Source organism: Equus asinus, chromosome 5 (genome assembly GCF_041296235.1).
Source record: "Equus asinus isolate D_3611 breed Donkey chromosome 5, EquAss-T2T_v2, whole genome shotgun sequence".
NCBI classification, from domain to species: Eukaryota; Metazoa; Chordata; class Mammalia; order Perissodactyla; family Equidae; genus Equus; species Equus asinus.
The window spans coordinates 93,802,109-93,827,995 of NC_091794.1; the positions used below are offsets into that span (position 1 = coordinate 93,802,109).

General features: G+C 51.0%; 1 protein-coding gene across 2 annotated transcripts; it reads right to left on the minus strand.

Annotated features, from left to right (window-relative positions):
• Positions 1–382: 382 nt before the first annotated feature.
• On the minus strand, positions 383–6,514 carry TRNP1 (TMF1 regulated nuclear protein 1). 2 transcript variants are annotated; one of them, XM_044770127.2, is made up of 3 exons: positions 5,528–6,514; positions 1,243–1,397; positions 383–1,163 (listed from the first exon to the last, which is right to left on the minus strand). In XM_044770127.2, exon 1 carries the CDS (start codon positions 6,358–6,360, stop codon positions 5,686–5,688), a length of 675 nt encoding a protein of 224 aa, XP_044626062.1. In that variant the 5' UTR covers positions 6,361–6,514; the 3' UTR covers positions 383–1,163; positions 1,243–1,397; positions 5,528–5,685. The 2 variants fall into 2 exon arrangements, with proteins under 2 accessions (XP_044626062.1, XP_044626061.1); XM_044770126.2 differs by lacking the exon at positions 1,243–1,397.
• Positions 6,515–25,887: the final 19,373 nt, after the last annotated feature.

Below are 25,887 nucleotides of genomic sequence, written 5' to 3' on the forward strand. Positions count from 1 at the left end.
CTCTTCCCAGTTTGAGTGTTCCCTGTCTCCTGCTAGGATCCTGACTGTGAAACAGGTCCATACAGTCACCAGCACAGTCACACACAATCCTCCATGGATCATCTGCTGCCATGTTATCACAAACATACAGAACTTCTCTCCATGTCACACAGTCACACACGTGCAATCCCATCCCCCAGCTTCCTTATCACATCCTTAATCGGAGAAGACTTCCTGGAGAGGGTCAGCTTTGAGCCAGATGCAGGGAGAGAGCAGTCTGCAAATCAGGCAACAGGCCCAGGTTGCCAAACACAACAAGCAACTGCCAACTTAAAGAGCCATGACAGACACACGAAGGAAAGGCGGCAGGGACATTGCAAAGTAAACCTCAAAACCACATGCATTGGTCTCACATTGAAATTTATTCTTCCTGAATGTGTAAATCAGGGGACTGATTCAGAGTGCATTCATTTGGCATAATTCTACAAGTTCTGGGTTGTGTGTGAGTAAATGTGGCCCCCTTCCCTCTACTATCAGGGTATGTGAATAAATATGCTTCCTTTTTTCATATAAACTTTGCTTAGAATTTTTATGTTGCCACTACCTCTTCCTGAGAAACGTGTGCCCCCCCAGGAACCAGCAGCTGATCATCTTTGTGAGGCACACTCCCACTCCACAGGCACACTCCACAGGCACACTCCCACATGGAGAGGCGTCGGGAAACTAAGGGATTTCTCAGACCAATGTCTTGCCACACACAGGCCTCCCAGCGCTGTTAGACTGAGAAGGAGTTGCATCCACCAGGGTGGAGACCCCAGCTGCCCTGTGACTTGTTTAAGAATGATGACTACATTTTCAAAAGAAATTCTTTTCACTTTCACATTGGGAATGTTTGTGCCACTCTTAAATCATCTGATGGCATCCCAGGGTCCTGTCATAACCTTTCCAGTTGTACAGCGTCAGCCAAAGTCAAATGTGGCATATATAAAGAAATTCACGGTACAGGCCACTTCCCCAGAATCCAGCCCCTTGCCACTGTAACGTGAAGGGCTCCTGGGAGTGAGGAGGGCTCCGAGGTTGTATCCGGTAGACTGGAGAAGTCTCCCGGCAGCGGGTGCTCAGGGAAGGAGCAGAATCCAGGAGTCCAGATCCACAGAGTGAAGGCTCAGAGGAGCTGGGAGGAGCTGGAAAGAATAATTTCAAGAGCTTTAATTACCTCTTTCCCACAGCCACCCAGTCCCACCCAAACCCTTCAACATCTACCTCCTTAAGAGGCCTATTGTGGAGAGAAGGTGTAGGGCGGTATTACGGAACAGGGCTCCACTGACTCCTGCCCTGGAAGGGGTGTGGGCTCCTGGGGCAAGCAGAGGTTCCCTTGGGCCTTTGTCCTTGGCTGGGATCCCCACTGGTCTGAGCAGCTGGAATGGAATGTTCCTGGGATGAAAAGCCTGCCCCCTCCTCCACCTCTCCCCTTATGGAGTTCCCCAGGGACCGTAGTGGGGAGAAGGGAGACCGTTCCAGGGATTCCTGATATGGCGATGCTCTGGAGAAGCAAAGGCCCACACTACCGTGGACTCTGTCCTGGCAGTCTCTCCTGGGCTAGCTAGATTGGCTCCATCAAACCTTTACAGATCTCCACTATGTGCTAGGCACTTAGTATGACCTGTCGTTTAATACTTAGAAGTTATCTCTTCCCTAACTCCCATACACACACAAACACACAAAAGAAACTGGCTCAGAGAAGGGAAGCCATTTGCCCAAGGTACCCAGCTGAGAAGTTTCAGGCCAGGACTCCATTCCAAGTCAGGGGCACTTTCTGCCCTACCACAGAGCCTGTCACCCTCCTCCTCTGCCATTCCATGCTCTCTGCTCTCCTTGGCACCAAACATTCCAGCCCAGGTGTGCAGGGAGAGGAGGGAGCCTTCCCAGGCAAGTCCAGGCCCTGAGCATCCTTGGCCTGCCCTTGCCTGAAGCCAGTGTGCTGACTCAGCCTCACTCACCCTCTGGAGCCCAGACAACCAGAATGGGGATCCAGCTTCTGGGGGTGTGCCCAGACTTTGTGGGGAGGACCTTCTGCCATCCCTCCAGTGTCTCATCACATCCTTCCCTAGAACCAAGGACCAGGGGTCACTGTGTCCAGACTTAAAGAGCCCAGAAATCCCCCCAAATGGAGCCCTCATTAGCCTGATGAATGAAAAGCCATATAACCTAATGTTTAAGGGATCCTCCACTTAAAGGTTCTATGTACTTGGGCAAGTCACCTGCCCTCCCTGACTCTCAGTTTCCTCAACCACAGAAATGAGGATTTTGCATAGCTGGAAAGGCTGAAACAGATAATGGGTTGAGTGCTTAGCACAATGCCTGGCAGAGGAGGTAGTTAATATATTATTCCTGAACCAAATATTCCCTTCCCCCATCATTCCTGGCCAGGGTGCAGGAAATAGGCCTGAGGATCTCCTTGCTTTCCTAGGTACCTCCTCCCCGCTGGCTGTAAAACAGGCAGCCTCTCCTTCAGCTCTGAGAAGCCTGGGACCCCTGCGTGCTTCTGGAGGGATATGGCTGTCAGGGGAAGGGAGCCTCCTAGAGACTGCCCACTGCAGGCTTGGAACGCCCTAGCCTCCACCTGTTGCTTCAGTCTAATCTCTAGGAAGCCACCTTGGTCCCCAGGAGGCGGCGGCACGGGGTGTTGTGATCAATTATCGATATAATACACCCAAAGGGGCGAAATGACTGCGGGCTTTTACTGAGACAGTGACCACCAACAGGGCCACCTCTCTTTCCAGGAAGGTCTTTCCTGATGTACTTTTCCCCTGAGGTCCAGGGCCCGGCCCAACCCCAGGGCTTCCTTTGTGTCCCCTCTCTAAGTGACCTCCACTACTCGCTCTCTCTGCCAGACCCTCAAAGCTCAAGGCCCGGGTAAGGAGCTGTTTGGGGGCGGGGACAAAGCCTGCTCCAGGCCACGCCCCCACATCCCAGGATGCAGCCCCACACTGCCCTCTGGTGGCGCCGCCCAGAGACGCCCTCACTTGGCTGGGGCCAGCCAAAAGAGAGAAGTTTTTCCCGGGGAGGGGCACGTCCCAGATTAGAAGCCTAAAGTGGTCTCCCAGCCTCAGGCACTGGCCTGGAGAAAGGCTCCTGTTCTCTTCATTTCTCTTTGCTGAGATCCCAGATTCACACACTGATGGCCATCAATGTCCTCAGTGCATAAGTCCCTCAAGATCCCCTGTACTCTGTCCAGTCCCCAGGGCTGGGGGCCATCAAGAAAGTGTTCAGGAAGTTATGGGGGGGGGGGAGGGTCAGTCTCCTGACCAGGGGCTATAGTTATTTGTGAAGGCCTAAAAATAGCCCTCCAACAACATCAACTGCCCAGGTCTTAAAAGCAGAGACCCTCTGACTCAGTGCCGTTTCTGGAGGCCCTGCACTGAGTAGATATCAGTTTATTCATTGAGAAAATGGAGCCTCCTAGAAGGGGCTCTGGGTGGGCCAGGCAGAGGTGAGAAGATGACTTTTATTAGTTGGCTGAGGGGTAGTGGGCAGAGCACTGAACCAAGAGCTGGAGTTCAAGTCACTGAGTGCTGTGTGCCCTGGCCAAGGCCCTTGGTGAGAAGCAGTGGGACATATGGAAGTGGAGGGAGGGGACAGAGCTGCCTGTGACACTGGGACCAATCTCCATTTCCTACACACATCGCCACTTTCTCCAGCAAGAGCCATCTCTAATTCTCTACCGCCCCCACCCCCTCCAAATCAGGACAAAGCTGATTACCAATAAATCCCAGAGAAAGGAAAGACAAAATTGTGACAGCACAGAGCACTTTACACCATTAGCTGAAAGCTTTTCTGGACCAAGCGCCGTCTCCCGTGTAATCCAGAAAGCAAACAGTCCTGGCTGCAGCCCAGCGCCGTGGCCTGAGCTCCTCTCTGTGTCACCTCCAGGAAGTCTTTGTCCTCTCTGGGCCTCTAGACCCCAAATGACCCAAGTAGCTTAGTGAAGTACCTCCTCTCTGGGCAGGTCAGAGGATGCCAGGGCCCCTCACTGCTCTCCTGGCCCCCAAGCTCTCTCAGAGCCCCTGAGACCTCCTCTTGAACCTCCCTTCCCCAGCGAAGAATGGGTTCACGAAGGCCTACCTGGGGAGAGGAAGGGCTGGTGGGAGAGGGTCAGGTGAGGGCCCCTGGGGCTCTGCCTTTGAGCAAAGCACCTGATCCTCAGGACTCCAGGATTAAACCAGATTCCCATAACTCTGACGTTCTCATCCTACGCTCTTCTCCCCATCCCCAAGCCCTGACATGAGGAGGGACAGCTCTGTTCAGAGAGGGACTGAGGAAACCAGCGCAAAGAAGGGGCAGAGTTGTTCTAGGTCACACAGCAGACAGGCACACCAGCTCTCTCTAGCCCCTGCCTCTGGGCAAGGAAGAGACACAATGGGAAGGACACATACAGGCCCTGGACCTAGCTCTGCCCCTTGCTGACATGTGACCTTGCCACTCCATAAAGTGAGGCCTTTAAATTAGCTCCCGGCTCCACCAGTAAAAGCAGTGCCTCTTTCGAGGTGCGATTTAAGAGAGTAAAACATTATTCCATGACTTAGAGGGGAAGAAGACGGAGCTCTGCCCTGTGTTAACCTCACTACAGCCCTTCCAGAAGGTGAAGACACCCACTTCACAGACTGACAAGTGAGGCTGCAGTCAACTCAGCTGGTGAGCAGCAAAGCAGCAGCCAGGCCACTCACAGCTGAGTGGGGGCAGGGGCATGGGGGGCCTGAAGGGCATGTGGCTGGAAGAGAGGCTGATCTCATTACAGGTCTGGCCCTTTAAGGCCTCCCTTTCTAGCATCCCACGACATACCTGCCCCCTTGGGGCCTGTTAAAGAATGTCACCTGGCTCCATCCCTGCAGAGCCATCTTAGACACAGGCTGGGAGGGGGGCTCCTAGGAGAGCAGGTGAGGCCTTAGGCAGTTACCAAACACCCCACCCCGATTATCTTAGCCAAGCTACAGGAGGGTATGAGAAAAGATCCATCTCCTAGAAGTGGAAGGACCTAAGTATAAATGTGATGGGAATAAATCCTCAATCTTTCTGGGTCTCCATCTCCCGAAATGAGACACGGGGGCTTAGGAGAGGAAAACTCAGTGGTACATCGCTGTGCCAGCCCCCATCCCAGGCCAGGGCCTCATTATTCTGTCCTCCCCAAGGTGTGGAGCTGGGCGGTGCCGGAACGCAGCAGCCTCAAGGGCAAGATTCTTCTTACAGCCCCAAGGGTCCAGGAGAGGCATGGCAGGTGGAGATGAAGCTAGGGGTGCTGCGTCAATACAGCAGACTCCGACTCGTAAAAGTTCGCCGCCAACCCCACGCTGTGATCCACGCTCAATTTGTCCAACTCTATAACGGGGGCTTGGTGGTACCACCTCACTCCCCAGGTGATCTAGGGGAGGCGGCAGCAGAAAGTGGACCGCTGTATTAGGGACCCAGCAGATTCCAGAAGCCCCAGCGAAGGGAGACCCGGCCCCTGCACCACCCCGCCCCGCGGATGCACCAGCCCCTAAGACCGCACCTCAACCTCCTTTACTGGGCCCCCGGCCCCCCGACTGTCTCTTCCTGTGGTCGGTCAGTCCGTCCATCCGCGTCGGTGACATCCAGCCAGTGTCCTCAATCCGTCGGTCAGCACCTTGGCGATGGCCTGTCGGGGTGGTCAGGAGTCCCGGCGCTAGGTCAGCGCTGGGGAGAAGCGGGGCCGCGGGGAGGGCTTCGGCGGAAGGGCGAGTCGGGCTCGGGGCCGTGGCCTCGCCGCAGGCGCCCGGCGCCCCAGGGCACGCAGCCGCCCAGGCCGAGCGCCGAGGCGAGCAGCGCGGGCGGGCGGGCGCGGCGGCCGCGGCGCTGGCCCTTCTTGAGGCGCGACCCGTGCGCCGCCAGGTAGAGCTCGGCCTGCGCCACACCGCCGCCCAGGCGGCCCAGGCTCTCGGCGCGGTGCGCCAGGCGCAGCTCGGCCGCCAGGAAGACGCGGTGCAGCTGCAGCACGCGGCTCTCCAGCTCCGACACCAGGCGCCGGCGGCCCTCCACCTCCAGCAGTCGCCGCCGCGCTTCGGCCAGCTCCAGGGCGCGCCCCGCAGCCCCGGCTGCCGCCGCGCCCGGGCCGCCGGTGCCCCCCGCACCCCCACTAGCGCCCTGGCGCCAGCGCTGCAGCTCCTGCCCTTCGGCAGAGACCGCCGACGCCGGGGCCGCCTCCGGCAGCGGCGAGGCCTGAGCCAGGGTCGGGGGCAAGGTCAGAGTTGGGGGCGGGGGCTGAGGGGACGACAAGGGCTCCCGGGGCGGCGGCGGTGGGGACCCCGGCTCTGCCGTCCCTTCCTGGGCCCCCGGGCCGCAGGCGCTGATGCGGCAGCCCGGCATCCCCCGCCCCCCGGCGGTCTGCAGCGGTCAGTCCGCGGGTCTCGCCGGCTACCCCCGCGCGGGGCACGATGGAGGATGGACGCCGCGCACCGGAGAGAGATGCGGCCGCAGCCCCTACGCCAGCGCGGTGCCTTCCGCCGGTGCGTCTTATAGAACACGAGGCCGAGCGATGGACAGCACAGCCTATCAGAGACTAGTATGCTGGAACCCGCCTCCCCTACCCCGCCCGTTCAGGACTCGCCCAAACCGTTCAGGTCCTTGGTCTTTCGTCCCACTTTGCCCTGCTAGGCCATCAGGTCCTCATCCCCCTTGCTCCAAATTTGGGGTAGGAAGACGACTGCATCTTCTCTGGTCTGATCGCTGAGTCATAAGCTCTGGTAGCTGCTACTTAGAAATCATGGGCTCTCGGTGGAGGAAGATTTTGCCTGAGGCCAAACTATGTGACATTGAGAGTCTGAACTAGAAACTCAGGAGACTTGACTCCTTGCGCGGTGCTCCTTCCCGTACCGCACGCTGCCCCTTGGCCGAATCGGTTCTGCGTAGTCTCCTGGGCCACAAGCCTCGCTAGGACCTCTTCTCCAACCTCCCTGACTCAGTGGAGGGGTTAACCCAGAAGGGCGACTGGCGTCCCGGCGGAGATCTGGCCGCGTTGGTTGCCCGCCAGGCAGGCCCTTCGCTTGCAGAACAAACCACAGCGCTGCCGCTGAGCCTAGCGCGGCTTTCGCAAACGTTGGTGGCCCCCAAAAGGGGCCCCGGACCCGGCGGTGTGCAGTTCTTTCCACGCCCCTGCTCCTGTTTTCTCCTCCCAGTAGGTGTCCCCATACCCTTTGCACAGGGGGGTAAGCAGACCCAGAAGGTGCAGTGGTGCCTTGCCCGAGGTCACATGGCCAGTCGGTTGCTGAATCTGGACCATTGAGTGGGACCAACTCAGCCATTCATGCCCCCTGGGAGCTCAGATACCTGGGTCTCCTCACTGTCACTGAGAGGCCCTCCGTAACAGGACTTTAGTCATCCTGGCAAACTGATAGGACTGAGCCCTGCCCATTTTCTTCAAAGCAGAAGTGACGCTGCCATACCCTCCAAACACTGGCCCAGCAGCCATGGCCCTGCCTCAGTTTCCATCCCACGGAAGGTGCCATCAGAGTTGGGAAGTCTCTGTGGTGGGCGGGGGCAGGGGCTGGAGGGTCAGAAACCAGCTCTGAGACCGACTGGGAAGAACTGCAGCAAACCCTGGGCTCAGGGGGACTTGCCAAAGGTGTGGTCAGTGCGACTAGCCTGAAAAGGAGACTGATGGAGGAGCTGCACTCCCTTGATGTGGAGGAGGAGGACGATGGAGTCCCTCCCCCCAGGTGCTCTAAGTGCTTTCAGGTGCCTTAGATTGAGTGATGGGGACTCGTGGGCGAGACAGCTCGGCTCCTGGGAGGGAGCTCTCAGAAGAGACTCAGAGGAGGGAGAGGTCCATGAGGGGGCGCCAGCCTCAGCGCAGAGGAAGGGAGGAGGAATTAGAATGCGGGAGTGAGTGGGAGGGTGAGCAGTGAGCAGTAGTGGAGGCTCAGTGGCGGGGAAGGGGAGTGGCTCAGTCAGAGGACGGGCTCAGTGAGGGCAAGAAGAGGGGTTCACTGAAGGAACGTGATGGGCTCAGTGAGGGGGAGGGGTTAGTGGACGCGTTGGTGCTAGAGGAGGCTCACAGGGGGAGAAGGGAGGCTCAGTGAGAGGGACGGGGACTCAGGGAGTCAGAGGGACTCGATGGGGATGACAGAGGCTCAGGAGTTACCAGCTTGCCCCCCACAAGGAGGAAGCTCTGCTGAATGGTGTCATTCCTTTGAATGTCTCCTTTGTGTCATCAAACCTCGTGTCTTTCTCTGTGCAGAAGTCCAGCTCCTCCCTTTCCTGTGGGGAGACTGACAGGTGTTTTGCCTGCAACAGGTAGATCACTGCTCCCAGCTTCTGGGGGATGAATCAAGGGGAACAAGACCAGGACTTACCACCGCCCGCCCCCCCCCCCCTCCATCAGCCAGCTCCAGAGAACCAGCCAGATCCGAGTTCAAATCCTACACGCACTGGATGACCTTGGGCAAGTCATTTCTGTGAATAGGAGGAGATACTCAATCTTCTTTTTTCTTTTAGGTTTTTAAAGATTGGCCCTGAGCTAACATCTGTTGCCAATCTTTTTTTTTTTTTTCCATCTTCTCCCCAAAGCCGCCCAGTACATAGTTATATATTCTAGTTGCGGGTCCTTCTGGCTCTGCTATTTGGGACCCCGCCTCAGCATAGCTTGATGAATGGTACCATGTCCGCGCACAGGATCCAAACCCGTGAAACCCTGGGCCTCTGAAGCAGAGTACACCAACTTAACCATTCATCCACGGGACCTGCCCCTCAACCTATCTTCACTGAATGGATGAATGTTCTCTATTTCCTCACAGAATACCTAAAGAGGGGCATCAGCAGCCTTTTCCTGATGAGAAACCAAAGCCCACAGAAGTGAAGAGGCTTGCCCAAGGTCATACAGCAGATAAGTGGCCAAGGCAGAATTCAAACACAGATCTGACCCATCCCAAAGTCGTCCCTCAGCTCCCTGTTATTCTCTGGTATGTCCCCTGTTTCTATCCTTGATGGCATTTCTCACAAGTTACAGATATATATGTAGTTGTTTATTGTTATTTAAGAGTCTCTCTCCCTTGATTGATTTTGCTTATCATTAGAATCTCCTGTGGTTGAGTGCCTGGCCTCATGAGGCACTCAATAAACGTTTGTTTGAATGGAAAAATAATGCAAGGATAGAGCTTGATGCAAATGGAGAAGCCTCCTTCTCCATTCATTCATTTATTCCTTCTTTCTTTATTTCACTCATTCAACAAATTTGATCATTATCTCCTCTGTTGGGCTGGCTGCTGGAGGTACAGCAACGATCAGATGGGGCTCTGCCCTCGAGAAGCGCATAGTCTAGGGGGACACAGACAGTAATGACAGTTCAGTGAGGTATCTCCAGGGATGGGGGTAACACTGAGGCTACGGGAACAGAGCAGATACTGTGCCCAGCTGGGTGGGGAGGCAATCGGGGAGACTTCCTTGCAGGAGATGGTATTTAAACTGAGACCTGAAGGATGAATCCAAGCGAGGGGTGCACAGATGGTCGGGGGACAGGAAGGGAGAAGGATTCAGGATGGGAACATCGTGTGCACAGGACCAGAGGTGAGAGAAGTTTAGCATCTGCCAGCTTCCTTCCAGGCTTCCTTAATTGGCCTGAGCTCCGCACTCCGGGAGTGGACGGGGGCCACGGACAACTCATAGGGCACAGCCAACCCATGAAGCACAACATTTGGAATTAGGGAATACATTTTTAAATGATAATGATTATTGTTTTTTTCTGACCTTTACTTTTTTTTCCTAAGATTGGAACCTGAGCTAACAACTGTTGCCAATCTTTTTTTTTTCTGCTTTTTCTCCCCCAAACCCCCCCCATTACATAGTTGTATATTTTAGTTGTGGGTCCTTCGAGCTGTGGCATGTGGGATGCTGCCTCAGCATGGCCTGATGTGGCCATGTCCACGCCCAGGATCTGAACCAGCAAAACCCTGGGCTGCCAAAGCAGAGTGCACGAACTCAACCACTTGGCCATGGGGCCGGCCCCTCTGATCTTTATAAAAGTTATACATTCCTTTTGTAGGAAAGATGGGAAAGAGAGGAAATATTTAAAATATAAAAAAGGATACAGAGAGGAAAACATCTGGAATTAGAGAGATGAGTCTGAATTGAAGCTCAGTCCTTTCCTAGCTGTGCAACCCTGAGAAACGCACTTTTTCTCTGTGAATTTCAGGGTCTGAGAAATGGAACTGCCAATACCTGTGGCATTCACAAGGACACAGAAAGATGCAAGGATTTGTCCAACGTCTCATACACTGGTCAGATCTGTCTGTGGTCTGAGTCAGAGACCCTGAAAAAGAAAAGGCAGCCCAGGGGGACCGTGGTTCCAGAGTCCTGTCCATCACCTGCCCTGTCCTCCCAGGACAGCAGCCAGTGGAGACGGAGCCTTACAGAGGGAATGGTGTGTGCGGCTGTGGCCCAAAGCAGGATCTCTCCATCAGCTGAGAGTGGGGTGGGACAGGAGGTCAAGGCCTGAGGGGTCTACTTCTATCCCAGCCTAGAAGGCTCAAGGTCTTGCTAAGAGATCTAACCCCTCCCTTTCAGTCTCTTCCTGGCACCCTGGCCTGGCACCCTCTAGGATGCAATGTTGTTTAATAATTCAGCAGATGCAGACAAAGATAGCAGCTCTGAAAATAACCTAACTAAGCCCCAGCCTCCATCTCCTCTTTCCCCAGCAGACTGCCCTGCCCTTCCCCCAAGGTCTCTGGTCGCCCCATACGCCTGTCAGTGCCCCTGGCTGCCAATGGGCACCTGGTTCAACACTCTTCCTCTTCCTTCTAGTCTTTCTCCTCCTTCTCCCCTCTCCTCCTCACCTCCATGAGAACTCCATTCTCATATTAAAAGCTTTTATATTAATCAGAGCTTAAAGAAATCTTGTGCTACAAGTAGACTTGGGTTTAATTCATTATGTGGACTCGAGCAAGTTCCTTCTCTCTAAGCTTCTGTTCCTACATTTGTAAAACGAGGTCTCTGGATTCCTAAATGGGCATGAACAAAATGTTTAGGGGGTGGCAATTATTTGGCCAGGGGACTAGATATCTTTCCTAGGAAGACATAACAGCAGTGGCAGCGTCATCTCAGTCAGCAGCACTGCAGTCCATCCTGCTGCTCCATCTGGAGAGCCCACAGGTTTTCTTTGTTTTTAATTTCTCTTGTGATGAAAATTTTGCCCTGGTTATCATTCCTGGAATAAAAGGCTGTGACTTGTGTTCACAATGGATGTAGCAGGTTCCACATGCTTTCAGCACTTCATCACATTTCTGACAAGTAGAAATTTTACTTGTCTCTGGAAGTTGGAAAGAGTAATGCCCCTTCCCCCTTGAAGCTTTGCTCAAATCACCCCAACCTTCATGGGTCCCGGTTTTGACATGTCTAAAGTGGCCAGGCGTTAAAGGGTAAGTAGGACAAGGTAAGACTCTGTGATCTCTAGATTGTAAGCTCCAAAAGGGGTGAGAGCATGTCTGTTTTCATGCATTCATTCCACAGCATAATTAAGCACTTACTCTGTACCAGCCACTGTGCCAGGAGCAAGGGGGCACAGCAGTAAATAAAAGCAGCACAAGCCCTGTCCCTCGAAGCTTACATTTCAGAAATCAAAATAATTAAATCCTAAGAAATGTGCCATGAAGGAATAATAAAATACCTGCTACTATTTACTTAGTGCTTACTCTGTACCAGGTACTGATCCTATGAGGTACTATTATTAGCATACCCATTTTACAGATGAGGACACTGAAGGACAGAGTGGTCAAGTAAATGTGGCCAAGGTCACACAGTCAAGGAGTAACTGAGCTGGGATTCAATACTCAGGCAGTCTGCCTCCAGAGCCAGTTTTCAACCACAATGCCATAGTGCTTTCTTAGAAACCATGAGCAAGGAATAAACTGGTGACATGATAGAAAGAGGAGCTGAGGAGGGCATCTCCTTAGGAGGTGACATTTAAGCTGAGACCTGAAAGATGAGCAAGAGTCAGTCATGTGGAATTGGAGAGAGAAATTTCCCAGCAGAAAAAATAGTATGTGCAAAGGTCCCGAGACAGAAAAATCAGTGTGTTTGGTGCCTGGTAAGCCAGCAGGGAAATGGGGAGACCTGAGGTCAGAGGAGCAGGCTGGGCTTGGAGGCCAGGATGAGGATTTTGGATTTTACTCTAAGTGCAAGGGATGCATTTGAAAGGTTTAAGAGGGGATCAACGTGATCTGATTTGTTTTTAAAAGATCGTGCTATTTGCTGTGTTGAGAATGAACTGAAAGGGAGAAAGAGGGAAAGAGGGAGAGCAGTTAGGAGATTACTGCAGTAATCCAGCTGAGAGAGGACGGTGGCTAGGCCAGGAGTAATGGCAAGAGGTGGGAGGGGGGATAGATTTGATTTTTATTTGGTGGTGAACCGAGAGGACTTGTGGATGGATTAGTGTGGGGGTGAGAGAATGCCCTCTGGGTTTGCGGATGGAGCAGCAGGACGGATTGGGGTGCCCTTGACTGAGAGGGGAAAGACCAAGGGAGGCACAGGTTTAGTGGAGAAATCAAGGTCAGGAGGTTTTTTTTCCTAAATGATAATCGCTTCATTAAAAAAATAAGAACAAAAAGGATCTACAGTAATAGGCCATTATATCACCCCATTTTTTAGTCCAACTAAGAAATATTATACTTTACAGAGGGTGTACATTTAGTTTTAAAGGTGGAAAAATTATTTGAAATAACTGGGATCTACATAGCATTCAGATAAGATGGTTGGAGTTACTGTGCACTGGAAAATGAATATCTAACTCGTAAAATCATGTGTATTGAGTATCAGTCTATATGGAAAGGCAAAACTCAATAAAAATATGATACAGAGAGGAAAAAACATATTTCTAGTAAAGGTCTACATGCATAGGGGATAGGTAAACTTTTGGAAAGAATTTTGGTTTGGACAGATTTTGGAAACTATTTTCTGTTTTTCTTCTCTATTTTGAATACTCTACTCACAGAATACTTCACTTCTGACACTTCTGGTCACCAAATGTGTGTGTGTTTTTCCCATACCTACCAATTCTCCGACACCAGCTGGGTGTCCTGCAATTCAGTTCAATTCTGACGCTAACCGGAGCTAGCGCAGACCACAGAGGTTAAGGGTTCATTCCCACACGACTGCTCCCCACTTCAGACCCCAATCGCAAGTAGCAGGTCTCCAGGTTACCCACAACTTCTGTCCAGCTTGGTTATAAATCAGAGGTTCCCATGACCCCTCCTTAGATTCTATGGCAGGCATCCCACATATAAAGTAGAGGAAGATGGGCATGGATGTGAGCTCAGGGCCAGTCTTCCTCAGCAAAAAGAGGAGGATTGGCAGCAGATGTTAGCTCAGGGCTAATCTCCACCTCACCCCACCCCCCAAAAAAGATGCTCCTAGTGCTTCTATCATTTAGGAAATTAGACAGGAGATGGGGGCAGAGACTAATACACATATTTCCCATTATTTCACAACACCCCAGTTGGATATCCATGATACGTAGGCAGGTATATAGATGCTTCTGGAAGTCAGGACTGGAGAGTCAGGGCTGGAGACTTAAATCTGGGGAGTCATCAATGTATAGATGGTACTTAAAGCCGCAGGACTTTATCCTGAGGATGAATGGCCTCAGGAGAAAGTGTTAATAGAGAAGAGAAGTGGACAGAGGCCTGAGACACCACTTTTAGAAGTCAGGATGATGGGGAGGAACCAGCCAAGGAACCCGAACATGGGTGGTTGGCGATAAAGGGGGAAAACAAGGAAGTGGCTGAACCATAAATTGAGAGGGAGGAGGCAATCATGGCAAATGTAGACCACTGTTGTGTGAAGTTTTGTTTTGAAAAGATGCAGATAAAGGGGTGGTATCTTGCAAGAAAGTGGGATTGACAGGGGCTCTGTGAGATGGGAGCCCCGAGGAGCACCTTTGTAGGCTGCTGGGAGCGATCCAGCAGAGAGGGAACTATGCTGTCTGGCACGGAGCCATCACCTCAAATGGGAGATTCTCAAGAAGGCAAGAGAGGACGGGCTCTCCAGCAAGCTCCTTCCTGCCACAAGCCTTTATTAAGGCTTGTGCCAGATGCTGTTCTAAGTGCTGGGGACACAGCACTTGTGGGGATCAAGACAGGCAAGGTCCCTGCCCCCAAGCACTCTCCATCCAGAGGCAGAGAGGAAGGCCATAAAAAATCAACACAACGGGATCGTTTCAGATCGGGTCACGTACGTGCTGTGAAGGAAGTGAACAGGGTGATGCGATAGGGAGTAACCGAGGGGATGTACTTTAGAGAAGTCCAGGATGACGGAATGGGCATCATCCATTTGTCCTACTTTTGATAACAATGCCTTTACATTTTAGGGGGAACCACTTCTCCTACGTGCTCAATGCATGGTTTTTGTGGGGCTGACCCCAGTCCATTTCCAGGACTGGGCTTGTGATCCTGGCCTGACCAATGAAACTCAATACTAGGACGTTTGCTAGAACTAGCAGGAAAGAGAAACTTTCTTTGCCCAGGAATTGTTGACCACGTAGATTATAAACAAAAGAAGTGCCTGCGTGCTACCTGGCAGGATAGCCCAGAAACAGAGACCTGATGTGTGAGGAAATCACTTGAGCATCTGACTCCTGCTCTATCTGAAGGTAGTGCTACCCTTGGATTTTTCAGTTAAGTGAGCCAATAAATTCTCCTGTTTTTCCTTAAGCTATTTTTTTTAAGATTTTATCTTTCTTTTTTCTCCCAAAGCTCCCCCGGTACATAGTTGTGTATTTTTAGTTGTGGGTCCTTCTAGTTGTGGCACGTGGGATGCTGCCTCAGCATGGCTTAATGAGCGGTGCCATGTCCGCACCCAGGAGTGGAAGTCATGAAACCCTGGGCCACTGAAGCGGAGCGCATGAACTTGACCACTCAGCCACCAGGCTGGCCCTACCTTAAGCTATTTTGAGCTGGGTTTTCTTTCACTTATAACTGAACAAATCCTGATTGAGGAAAAAGGCGTGAAGGATGCAAAGGAACCAGGCTTAGAAATGCCAGAGAAAAGCAATCCAGGAAGGAACAGGAAGCACAAAGATTCTTTGCAGAAGAGAGTTTGGCGCATTTGGGGAACACAAGGGAGGCAAGTGAAGCTGGAATATAATGTCTGTGGTGATGGAATGAGATGGGACAGAACCACAGGAAGAGAGTTCCATTTCCAGCAAAATGGCAGAAGAGGAGAGCAGAGAAACACTTCTCCATATATAGCATTTTAAAACCGATGGTTTGGGGGCCCGCCCTGTGGCGCAGAGGTTAAGTTTGCACGTTCCACTTCGGCAGCCCGGGGTTTACCTGTTCGAATCCCAGTGCGGACACGGCACCACTTGGCAAGCCATGCTGTGGTAGGCATCCCACATATAAAGTAGAGGAACATGGGCACGGATGTTAGCTCAGGGCCAGTCTTCCTCAGCAAAAAGAGGAGGATTGGCAGCAGATGTTAGCTCAGGGCTAATCTTTCTCAAAAAAAAAAAAAAAACAAAGAAACCCTGATGGTTAGGGGGCCGCCCCGTGGCCAAGTGGTTTGGCACTTGCGCTCTGCTTTGGCGGCCCAGGGTTTCACTGGTTCAGATCCTGGGCACGGACATGGCGCCACTCATCAAGCCATGTTGAGGCGGCATCCCACATGCCACAACTAGAAGGACCCACAAATAAAATATACAACTAAAAAGATGGTTAAATTTTAAAAATTATCTTTTGTAAGGCATCAATGAGCTTCTACAAAGTAAGAGAAATAAGAGAGGCCAGAAATGACAAGAAAGGGCAATTCCTTGGGAGGAAATGAGCCTTGGAGCCAGTGTTTGCCCTGAAGCACCTGTTGAAAACCAAGACATAGACCAGTCAAAATGTTTTAACTTCAACCTATGATAAGACATTTTACAACAGGACCCAGTACACAGATAAAAGTTTCACAAGCAATATTCATCCTAATTACAGGTGTGGCACATTGATATTTCCTGGTATAATCTATTCTATGCTATTTGATTTTCTTTTTTTTAAAATGCTGGTTGAGATCCATTAAAGGATGGAGTGCTAGGAGTCGCAGACTGTTCTATTTGGGGAGGGGAAGCCAAGCTGCAATCAAATTGCAAGCTGCAATCATGGAGCATTCAGAAGAAAGGGACTATTTGGGGCTCCAGCATTTTGTTGGATTTATCTTTTCTAGGGAGTTAAATTTTGGCCATGTTGATTTTGAATGCCTATTAAGTAGACATTCAAGCAGAAATTTTAAGTGCCAGTTGAATTTATGTGTCTGGAGCTCAGGAGAGAGGACGAGGCTGCAGATGTGAATTTGGAATTTTCAGCACATATGCAGTATTTAAGTGGATGAGGTGACCATAGGATGAGAGAAGGCAGAGGAGAGGAGAGAAACAAGAAGTGAGGCTGGGGCACTCCGATGTTAAGCAGCCAGGGAGAAGTGGTCCACAACCTTTGCCCTTTTCTTTCTCCTTTTCTCTATGCTGCTGTCAGAAACGTGGATGTGGTGGATGCCATCAAGGACCTTAAGACAAGGGCCTCACTCTGGGGTTGGCAGAGCAGTGAGCTGCTGCGTGGAGTCTCTTACTTCCAGCTGAATCTAATTCCTCAATGACACGGGAAAGAAATTGAGAAACTCCTCGCAAGACTGACCACGAAAAAAAACAAGGGAGGTGGCACAAATAAACAATGTTACGTTTGGAGAACTGCACTACCAAACTACAGCTGTAGCAGAGATTTAAAAGATAATAGGAGAAAATTATAAACAATTTTATGACAAAAAACTTAAAGGTAAAATAGACAAATTTCTGGAAGGATAAAAATTTATATCAAAAACACTCAAGGACTGTATGAGAAAGAAAAATTACAGAACAATATTACTTAAGAACATAGATGTAGGGGCTGGCCTGGTGGCAGAGTGGTTAAGTTCATACACTCTGCTTTGGTGGCCCTGGGTTCGCAGGTTTGACGCCTAGGTGTGGACAAACATACCGCTCATCGAGCCATGTTGTGGCAGCGTCCCACATACAAAAAAAAAAAAAAAATAGAGGGAGATTGGCACAGATATTAGCTCAGGCAAATTTTCCTCACCAAAAAAAAAAAAGAACATAGATGTAAATGCCCTAAACAAAATATTAGCAAGCAAATTTAGCAATGTATTTAAAAAATAATTCACGGACCAACTTGAGTTGATTTAAGGTTGATTCAACATTGGGAAAATCTACTAGTATAATTAATCATATTAATATGCTAGAGGAGAAAAGCCAAGTGGACATTTCAATTTAGACAGAAAATGTATCTTGATAATTCAATAATCTTTTATGTTAAAAATTCTTAGCAAACTAGGTAAAAAGCACCATTAACCTGATAAAGCGCCCCCTCCTGGAAGGGGGAGTATCTACATATATTTGGAATTCTGCAAGGAAAATTGCTCTCTTCTCTCCTGTTTATTTATTCTATCATCTCTGATTTTAAAAAGAAATTAAAACATTTTTGTGGGCCCCTAAAAGTATTGTAGGTTTTAGGTGCTGTGCTTTCTGTGCCCAACAGATAAATTAGCCTAAATGATTAACAACATTAAGGGAAGGATTAACACCATTTTCAGGATGGTGTTCTTCTCTGGGAGGATGAAGAAAGGGGAGGCAACAGAGGAGAGCCATACAGAGGGCTTCAAAGGGACTGAAATGTCCCATTAAACTAGATGCCTGGGTGTTCATTTTATCTTTACTCTTTGATATATGTATAAATATTTTATATGTTTGTATACACGCATATTCTTCTACATGTATGAGATATTTCATAATAAGATTTTTACAATAAAATGTGTAAGGACCGGTCATGTAGACCAGGGTAGGGCCTGGCCCACTGCAGGCACACCGTAAATGTTCATTGACTAATTTAATGACTGTCTGGCTCTGGATCAAGTCCCTCCTGCTCACTCAGGATGCTCTGGCTGTCTGCCATCCCCCCACCACCACGGGGGTGCCTGGTAGGGGTTCTGGAGATCCTCCCTGGGGCTCTCTAGCTGGGTCTGAAGACTCCAGATCCCAGGGGGACTGCTGGGCTGGTTCTAGCTACTCGACTGTAAGATGCTGAGGAACAGGGAATCTGCTAAGGTACAGATCCCCAGCCTGGGGCCAGAGGGACACAGGGGTATAGCTGTGGGACAGACAACTGCGTGGGACTTCTAAGGACCAGAGTGGGAGGCTCTTCCCCAACCTCTTAGATGCAGGGTAGGGGTGGCAGCTCAGACTCCCCAATCCCAGAGAATGGATGGATCTAGGCCCTGGGTTCAAGGGGACAAGTGGCATTCAGAAGACTAGACCCCACATCGAGTGGCTCCCAGGTCATCAGAAATTCCATGCCCCAAGCATGGCTGGCACTGAATGGCATGGTTCCTGACCTGATGGGATCATGCTGGTGGGGTGACCAGGGAGGCTTGGTGACCAGACTGAAGGACCTTGTCTGTGTCTGGTTCTGTAACACCTTTGGGCCTTGGCCCAACTCTAAGGGCTGTCATGGGTTGAGAAAGCCAAATAACGATGGAGACTGGATTTCCCACCAGACAGATGGAATGAGGGCTCTTGAGTGAATTTTTTAAAATAGCCTATTTCTTCCCTACCTGAATGTGTGCACCCATATTCATACCCACTACACCTGCTTCTGCTTTTTTCTCCCCTCTGTCTCTTTCGGACTCTCTAAGTCTGACTCCACCTCCCTCTCCAAGTCTTTCTCCGATTCTGCCTTCCCTTCCTCCCAACCTCCCTCCCCCTCGCCGCCCCCAGTCTCTCTCCAGCTGGCTTCCAGCCCTGCTACAGAGCACTGTAGTTCCAAGGAAAAGAGGCTTTTGCTGCGAGTTCATCAGATGCCAGAACCTCCCTTCCCCCTCCCTCCATCTCGCCCTCCCTCCGAGACCTAGAGGCCTGGACTCAGCAGCCGTCCCCAAGCCCACCCCCAGACAAGCTGGGAGGAGGGAACAGAGGGCTCTGGCTGGGTCAGATGTGGGGCTGCCCTTCCTTCCCAGGGGAGGCCAGAGCTCAGCTGGCTCATGGATTATTGAGCTCTTGTGCTGGTGGCTCCATTTGGCAGAGTTCTGGGGACCCTCAGCACAGGCCTAGAAGAGTGGGACAAACTCCAGGTCACATAGGCTGAGGCTGAACTGGGCCAGGGTCTAAGCTCCCAGCCTCCCTCCCATGCCCCCACCTGAGCCCCCAGAGCTAAATCTGGCAACCCCTCACCCTTCCCCACTTGACAGGAAACTTGGCCCAGATCTAGCCAGAGGTACCTCATGTTCTCCCTTGGCCTTGACCTCTGACCTCTACACAGTTCCCCTCCATCCTTCATCCCTCACACCTATGTTCCCCTGACTCCCTCAGGTAGGGGGGTCCCTCAGTCAAGAGGGCTGGACTCCATAGAGGGGGCCTGAGGGCAAGTTTGGGGTTCTCTGTTCAGTGCTCAGACTTGGGGCTCCAAGTCTGGGTCATGGCCCATCCCCAGTCCATGTTACCACCTCCCTTTATGTCTCTTCACAGGGCTCTGCCTTCCTTAAGGGAGGTGGCACCAATCCAGGACATAGGGAGGGGCACCTCACAGCAGCTCCCACCCCAGGCTCTAGGTGCAGCCCTGCGAGCCCAGGAGAGAGCCCTCCCCTCCCCTGCCTTCCCTTAGATTTTGGCAAGAACTGAACAGAGTGGAAAGAAGCCCAGGATGTGAGGAGCCAGATCTGGATAGAATGACTTCCCCACTCTGAGCTTCAGTTTGACCATCCATAAAATGGGAAGAATAATGTCTGCAGATGGTCTTCCCAGAGCCACTTGTGGGTCTGCTTTTACCCCTTCACTGCTAGGGCGGGAAGGCAGCCGGCCCAGGCTGGGGCCCAGGCTGGCCGCTACCTGCTCCAGCTCCTCCATCTTGTCTGACCAACTATTTATTTTTCTGTACTCCTCCATTGGGGACCACTCCTGGAATCCCTCCCCTGGGATGCCAAAGGGCCCTGGACAGCCTTCCACTGCAGCACTACGCTGTCACCTCTCACCCTGTGTTGGTACCTGTGGGTATGGTCTGTCTACCGTGCACACCGTGAGTTCCCCAAGGTCACATGCCAAGGCTTATTCCTCTCTGGGTCTGCAGCTCAAACCAGGACGAGGCACAGAGTAGAGTCGCAGTGATGCCAGGTGAGTGAGAGAATGGCCTGGAGACTTTTCAGTTTCTCTGCCATGATTCCTACCCCGTCCCTTTCCCCACTCCTGCCTCACCAAACTTGCCAGGGACTTTGTGTCTCTACTGCTGCTGGCTCTCCCAAGCCCGCTGTCTTCCTCAGTGTCTCACTTGGAAGGTCCTGGAGTAGGACACAGAACCACCCTCCCACAACCTCCAGCAAACCCTGCCCTCTCCCCTCTACCTTTGAAGTTCACCCATTTCTTCAGACTACAGTCCCAGAGGAGTATGCTAAACTGTTACACTGCCAGGCTCAACGAACCAGGCCTCCAATATCCGGGCCCTTGTGTGTTCCCTCCCCTGTCGACTCTGGGCTTGGCTATATGACTTGCTTTGACCAAGGGGACATCAAGAATCATGAAGCAAGCAGAGACTCAATAGGCACTTGCACATTGGGGCCTATTCTCTTGGAAGCCAGCTGCCACGCTGTAAAGAAGGTCAGCTAGACTTCTGAATGAGAGGCCAGGTGAAGGGGGCACCTGGGGAGGAGAAGCCATCTCAGTAATTCGGCTCCATCTACTGCTCCAAGCTGAATGCAGACACGTGACTGACCCCAGGCAAAACCAGCAGAACTGGTCAGTTGACCCTGGCCAAACTATAGAATTTTTAGAAATAATATATGATCGTTGTTTTAAGCACTAAGTTTTGGGGTAGTTTATTTCTCAGCAATAGATAATTAAAACAAGGCACATCCTGAGTCCTCTCTTCCCTTGTCCTCCACATCCAGTCCTGTGGGATCCAGCACCAGAATATATCATGCATCCAACCACTTCTCACCACGTCCCCAGGCACCACCCTAGTCCAGACCACCATCATCTCTCACCTGGATTATTGCTACAGGGTCTTCACTGGACTCCCTGCCTCCACTCTCACCCTCCTGCAGTCACCATACAGCGACCAGAGTGAAGCTGTTGGGGTATTGGTCAGATCAAGCGACCCCCTGCTCAAGACCCTTAGTCAGTCAGCCTTGGAAGCCCTGTGTGGTCCAGTGCCTGCCGTGTCTCCATCCCCATCTCTGATCACTCTCTCTTTGCTCACTGCGCTCCAGCAACACTGGCTTCCCTTCTGTTTCTTGAACATGCCCAGCTTATTCCTACCTCAGGGCCTTCACACTAACTGTTTAGTCTGCCCAGAAGACTCCTTCTCTAGGTCTTTCTATCTAGGTCTTTTAGTTTCCGTCTTACATGTCTCCTCCTGAGGTAGGCTACTTATAGAAGAAGAAAGTGAGGCTTGGAGAAGCGAGGTCATTCCCCCAGTTCACAGTCAGGAAGAGGCGGGGCTGGGATTCCATCCTAGGTCTGTGTGATCCCCCACTCCAGGGCTCTTTCTGCCACATCAATGGTTTGGGAGGGTGAAGGTGGTGGGTGGTCAAGGGTTCCTGAGAAAGGGGAGGGCTTTTGGGGGCTTCTTTCACTTACTCCTTCCACAAATACCCCCAGCCGTAGCCTTTAGACCCTGCCCTGAGCTGGGGACTCAGAGAGGAGTCACACCTGACTTTGCCCTCTGGGAGCTCCCATCTGGGGACAGGGAAAGCAGCATAGGAAGTCAAGGCCATCAGACAGGCTCAGACAGCTTTCTGAGTTAACTGAGAGATAAAACTTTATAGCTTGGGGCTCTCTGGAAAGGCTTAAAAGGGGGTTAAGATTGGCTGGCAGGGAGGACCAGAAAGTGGGGGCGGTATTCAGTAGCCAGAGCTGTCTACTGGTCCTTGTGAGTGACCAGAAGATGCAGCATTGGAAATGTGTGTCCATGCCTCTGTGTGTGTGTGTGTGTGTGTGTGTGTGTGTGTGTGTGTGTGTGAGAGAGAGAGAGAGAGAGAATGAGGGAGCAGTACTGGGGGTGAGGTGGAGGATAGGCAAGAGAAGGGCTGAATGAATAAATGGATTTTCCTGATGTGGAAACCAAAGCCCAGAGAGGCTAAGTCGCTTGCCCAACTCACAAAGCCACTAGGGGGGCCAGCTGTGTGGCCGAGTGGTTAAGTTCGCACTCTGCTGCGGCAGCCCAGGGTTCAGATCCTGGGCGTGGACATGGCACCGCTCGTCAGGCCACGTTGAGGTGGCGTCCCACATCCCACAACTAGAAGGAACTGCAACTAAGATATACAACTGTGTACAGCGGGGGTTTGGGGAGATAAAGCAGGAAAAAAAAAAAAAGATCGGCAACAGTTGTTAGCCCAGGTGCCAATCCTTAAAAAAAAAAGAAGATTGGCAACAGTTGTTAGCCTAGGTGCCAATCTTTAAAAAAAAAAAAAAGCCACTAAGTGGTAAAAAGGCAGGATTTTAACCCAGGCCTATCTTGACACCACACAAAGCAAGGTGAAGGAGCAGAGGTCCACCTCCTCCAGGTCACTATGTGACCTCAGCTAAGGCTATTCCCTTTGGTGGCCTCATTTCCTCACCAGTAAACTGAAGGAGTTGAAGGTTCTTTCAGCACAAGGATTCTGCAGGAAATACTTCTACTAGAGCTTGGAACCAAATTCAGGCCCAAAGAAGCAGACCCTGCCTCAACCTGGTACAGGATGTCTCCTCAGCCTGCAGCTCCCTCCAATCCCAGTAACTGGGCGCCAGGCTAGCTAAGCCAGGGAGCCCCAAGAATCCCTCAGTGTCAGGTGGATGGACCTGGGGTCTCCCACCCAACTGCCCAACCTAGAGTTCCAGAAGCCCCTACTGTCCAGCTCCTTAGAATGCCAGGGCTCCAGCTGCACCTCTATCCATGTCATCGGCCTAGCCCAGACCCCGGCTCACCTGCCCCTCACTGCCCAGGGTAACTCTCAGACTCCCCTGGTTCTCTTCAGCCTCCAGGACACACTATCCTTTGGCCAATGAAGGAAAGGGGAGAGGCAACTCTGAATGGTCACTGGCCCATTATCTGACCTATACAGACAGACCTGACGAATCAGAGGAGCTGAGACAGCCTCGACTCCCACAATCCAATTCTGCTCATCCTCCACCATTCTGTTCTCTTCCACCCCACAGGGTTCTCTTTCAGTTGGTTCCATTCCATTTATTCCATTCAACATTCCAGGAAATTCTATTCAGGAAAGAGGGGACGGTAGGCAGAATTGGAGCTGACCATAGAAGGGAATTCTTGAGGGAAGAACCCCCCATTCCGCAGAGGCCTGGGGCAACCACCAGTTTCTGGGGTACCCAGAGAAGCCACCACACAGAGCTCAGACTCTGAACAGAATGAACTTGGACTCAGCTCTGGACTCTGCCACTTACTAGTTGTGTGACCTTGGGCAAGTGGCTTAAATCTCCAAGCCTCTGCTTTCTCAGCTATAAAATGGGATTTGGGATCTATTCACTGAGTTATTGTGAGGATTAAATGGAATAAGGCCCTTAATATACCCAACACATAGTAGTAGGTGGTCATGGTCAGCAGTAGTGTTTGTTCTCCTGCTTATTCTCAGAGGCAGTGGGCTTGCCTCAGAGAGTCCTAGCCCCAGAATGGCTTGAAGGGTCAGAGAGGGTCAGGAAGAAGGGGTTAAAATAAAATAATTAACATCTGTTTAGCACTTACCATGTGCCAGCCTCTGTTGTAATCATCACACGAAACTATTACTGCTTTCACTTTATAGACAAGGAGTCTGAGGCACAGAGAAGTTCAATAACTTGGCCGAAGTCACACAGCCAGTAAGTGGCAGAGTTGGTGCGCAAATTCAGGCCCTCTGGCTCCAGGGTTCACACTCTGAACCATTGTACTATCGTACCTCACATTAAACCCGTTTTTGGATTAGAAATGCTGAGGTTCAAAGAGGTGAAGTTCACGCTGCAGCTGAACAGGAGTGCACCTGGGACGCCAACTCAGATCCCGTGACCCCAAAGTTCTGGCAATTTCCACTGTTGCATGCTGCCCTCTAGTGCCTCCTATGGGAGAAGCACACCAGAGGCAATCAGCAGACACCCATGGATCCACGACCCACTGCTGCTCTCCATGCCCAAAGCTGCAGGTCTTGCAACTTCTAAATATCACTCTGAATGTCGTCCATATACAATCGTGATATTTCTTGGCTGTCTCACAAGTTTTCCAATTCAACAGGTCTAACATCAAGTTTATACTTTTACACCCCAAATTTGCCCTCCTCTGTCATCTCCATCCATCCAGTAGCACAAGCCAGAACCCCAGACATCCTTGACCCTTCCTTCTTCCCTCCAGTCTGTCACCAGTCCAGGAACCTGAACAGTGGCCGATGAAGGAGATCAGAAAAGTAAACACAAGTCAGAGCAGAGCAACACTGGTGGAAGGAGAGGATCAGGACAACAGCTCCAGTCGTGGCCAAGAGGCAAAACTGAGCTCAGGTGGCTCTGGTTAGAAAGGCAGGCCTTTCTGCTCAGAAAGAAGCCCAGACACAGCTTAAACGTGGGGAAGAGGGCACATTAAGGAGCACAGTACTGGGGGCCAGAAGGACTGGGTTCCCACCCAGCTCCATGACTCATTCACAGCACAGCCTTGGGCAAATGGCCTAACCTTGAGGTGCCTTAGTTTCCCCATCTGTAAAATGAATATGACAATGCCTACCTCCAGGGCTGCTGTAAGGACCAAGTTAAAGTGTTTGCTCTGTAAACTGTAAAGGGAAGTACAGAAGAGAGGTGGGTTGTTATCTGGAAAATTCACTCCGGTAGACCTCTCCTTCCTTTGTTACGCTGAATACTGGACCCATAAGGTGCTTTGTTTTGTTTCCAAGAGGGCTATCAATTTTTTTTTAATTGTGGCAAAAAATATATGTAAACACAAAATTTGCCATTGTGACCATTTTTAAGTGTACGATTCAGTGGCATTTAATTACATTCACACTGTTGTGCAACCACTGTCATTATCTACTTCCAAAATTTTTCATATTCCAAATTGAAACTCTGTACCCATTAGGCAGTAACTCCCCATTCCCCTCGCTCTCCAGCACCTGGTAACCTCTAATCTCCGTCTCTATGAATTTGTCTGCTCTAAATATTTAATATAAGTGGAATCACAATATTTATCCCTTATAGGGCCAGCCCACTGGTGCAGCAGTTAAATTCGCACCTTCTGCTTCGGCAGCCTGGGGTTCGCCGGTTCGGATCCTGGGTGCAGACCTACGCACCGCTTGTCAAGTCATGCTGTGGCAGGCATCCCACATATAAAGTAGAGAAAGGTGGGCATGGATGTTAGCTCAGGGCCAGTATTCCTCACCAAAAAGACGAGGATTGGTGGCAGATGTTAGCTCAGGGCTAGCCTTCCTCAAAAAAAAAAAAATTGTCCTTTTGTGTCTGGCTTATTTCACTTAGCAAAATGTCTTCAAGTTTCAACTATGTTGTAGCATGTATCAGAACTTCATTCTTTTTATGGCTGAATAATATTCCATTGTGTGTATATGCCATATTTTGTTTATCCCTTCATTTGTTGACGGACACGAATAATGCTGTGAATAATGCTGCAATTAATATTGGCATTTAAGTATCCGTTTGAATCCCTGTTTTCAGTTCTTTGGGGTGTAGACCTACAGTGTCATTGGTTTTTGATGGAGTTTTTCAATATGCACTGTGGCCGGAGGAAGGGCTCTTGGGAACAGGACCCAGTGTGTTCAAGCATGAGAGGGAGAGGGTCAGAGAAGGAGGTTTCAGGGTGGCTGTGATTACAACAACTAACTTGTGCCTTTTGCAAAACACCCCACAAAGGACTCTAGAGGAGGAAATATTATCAA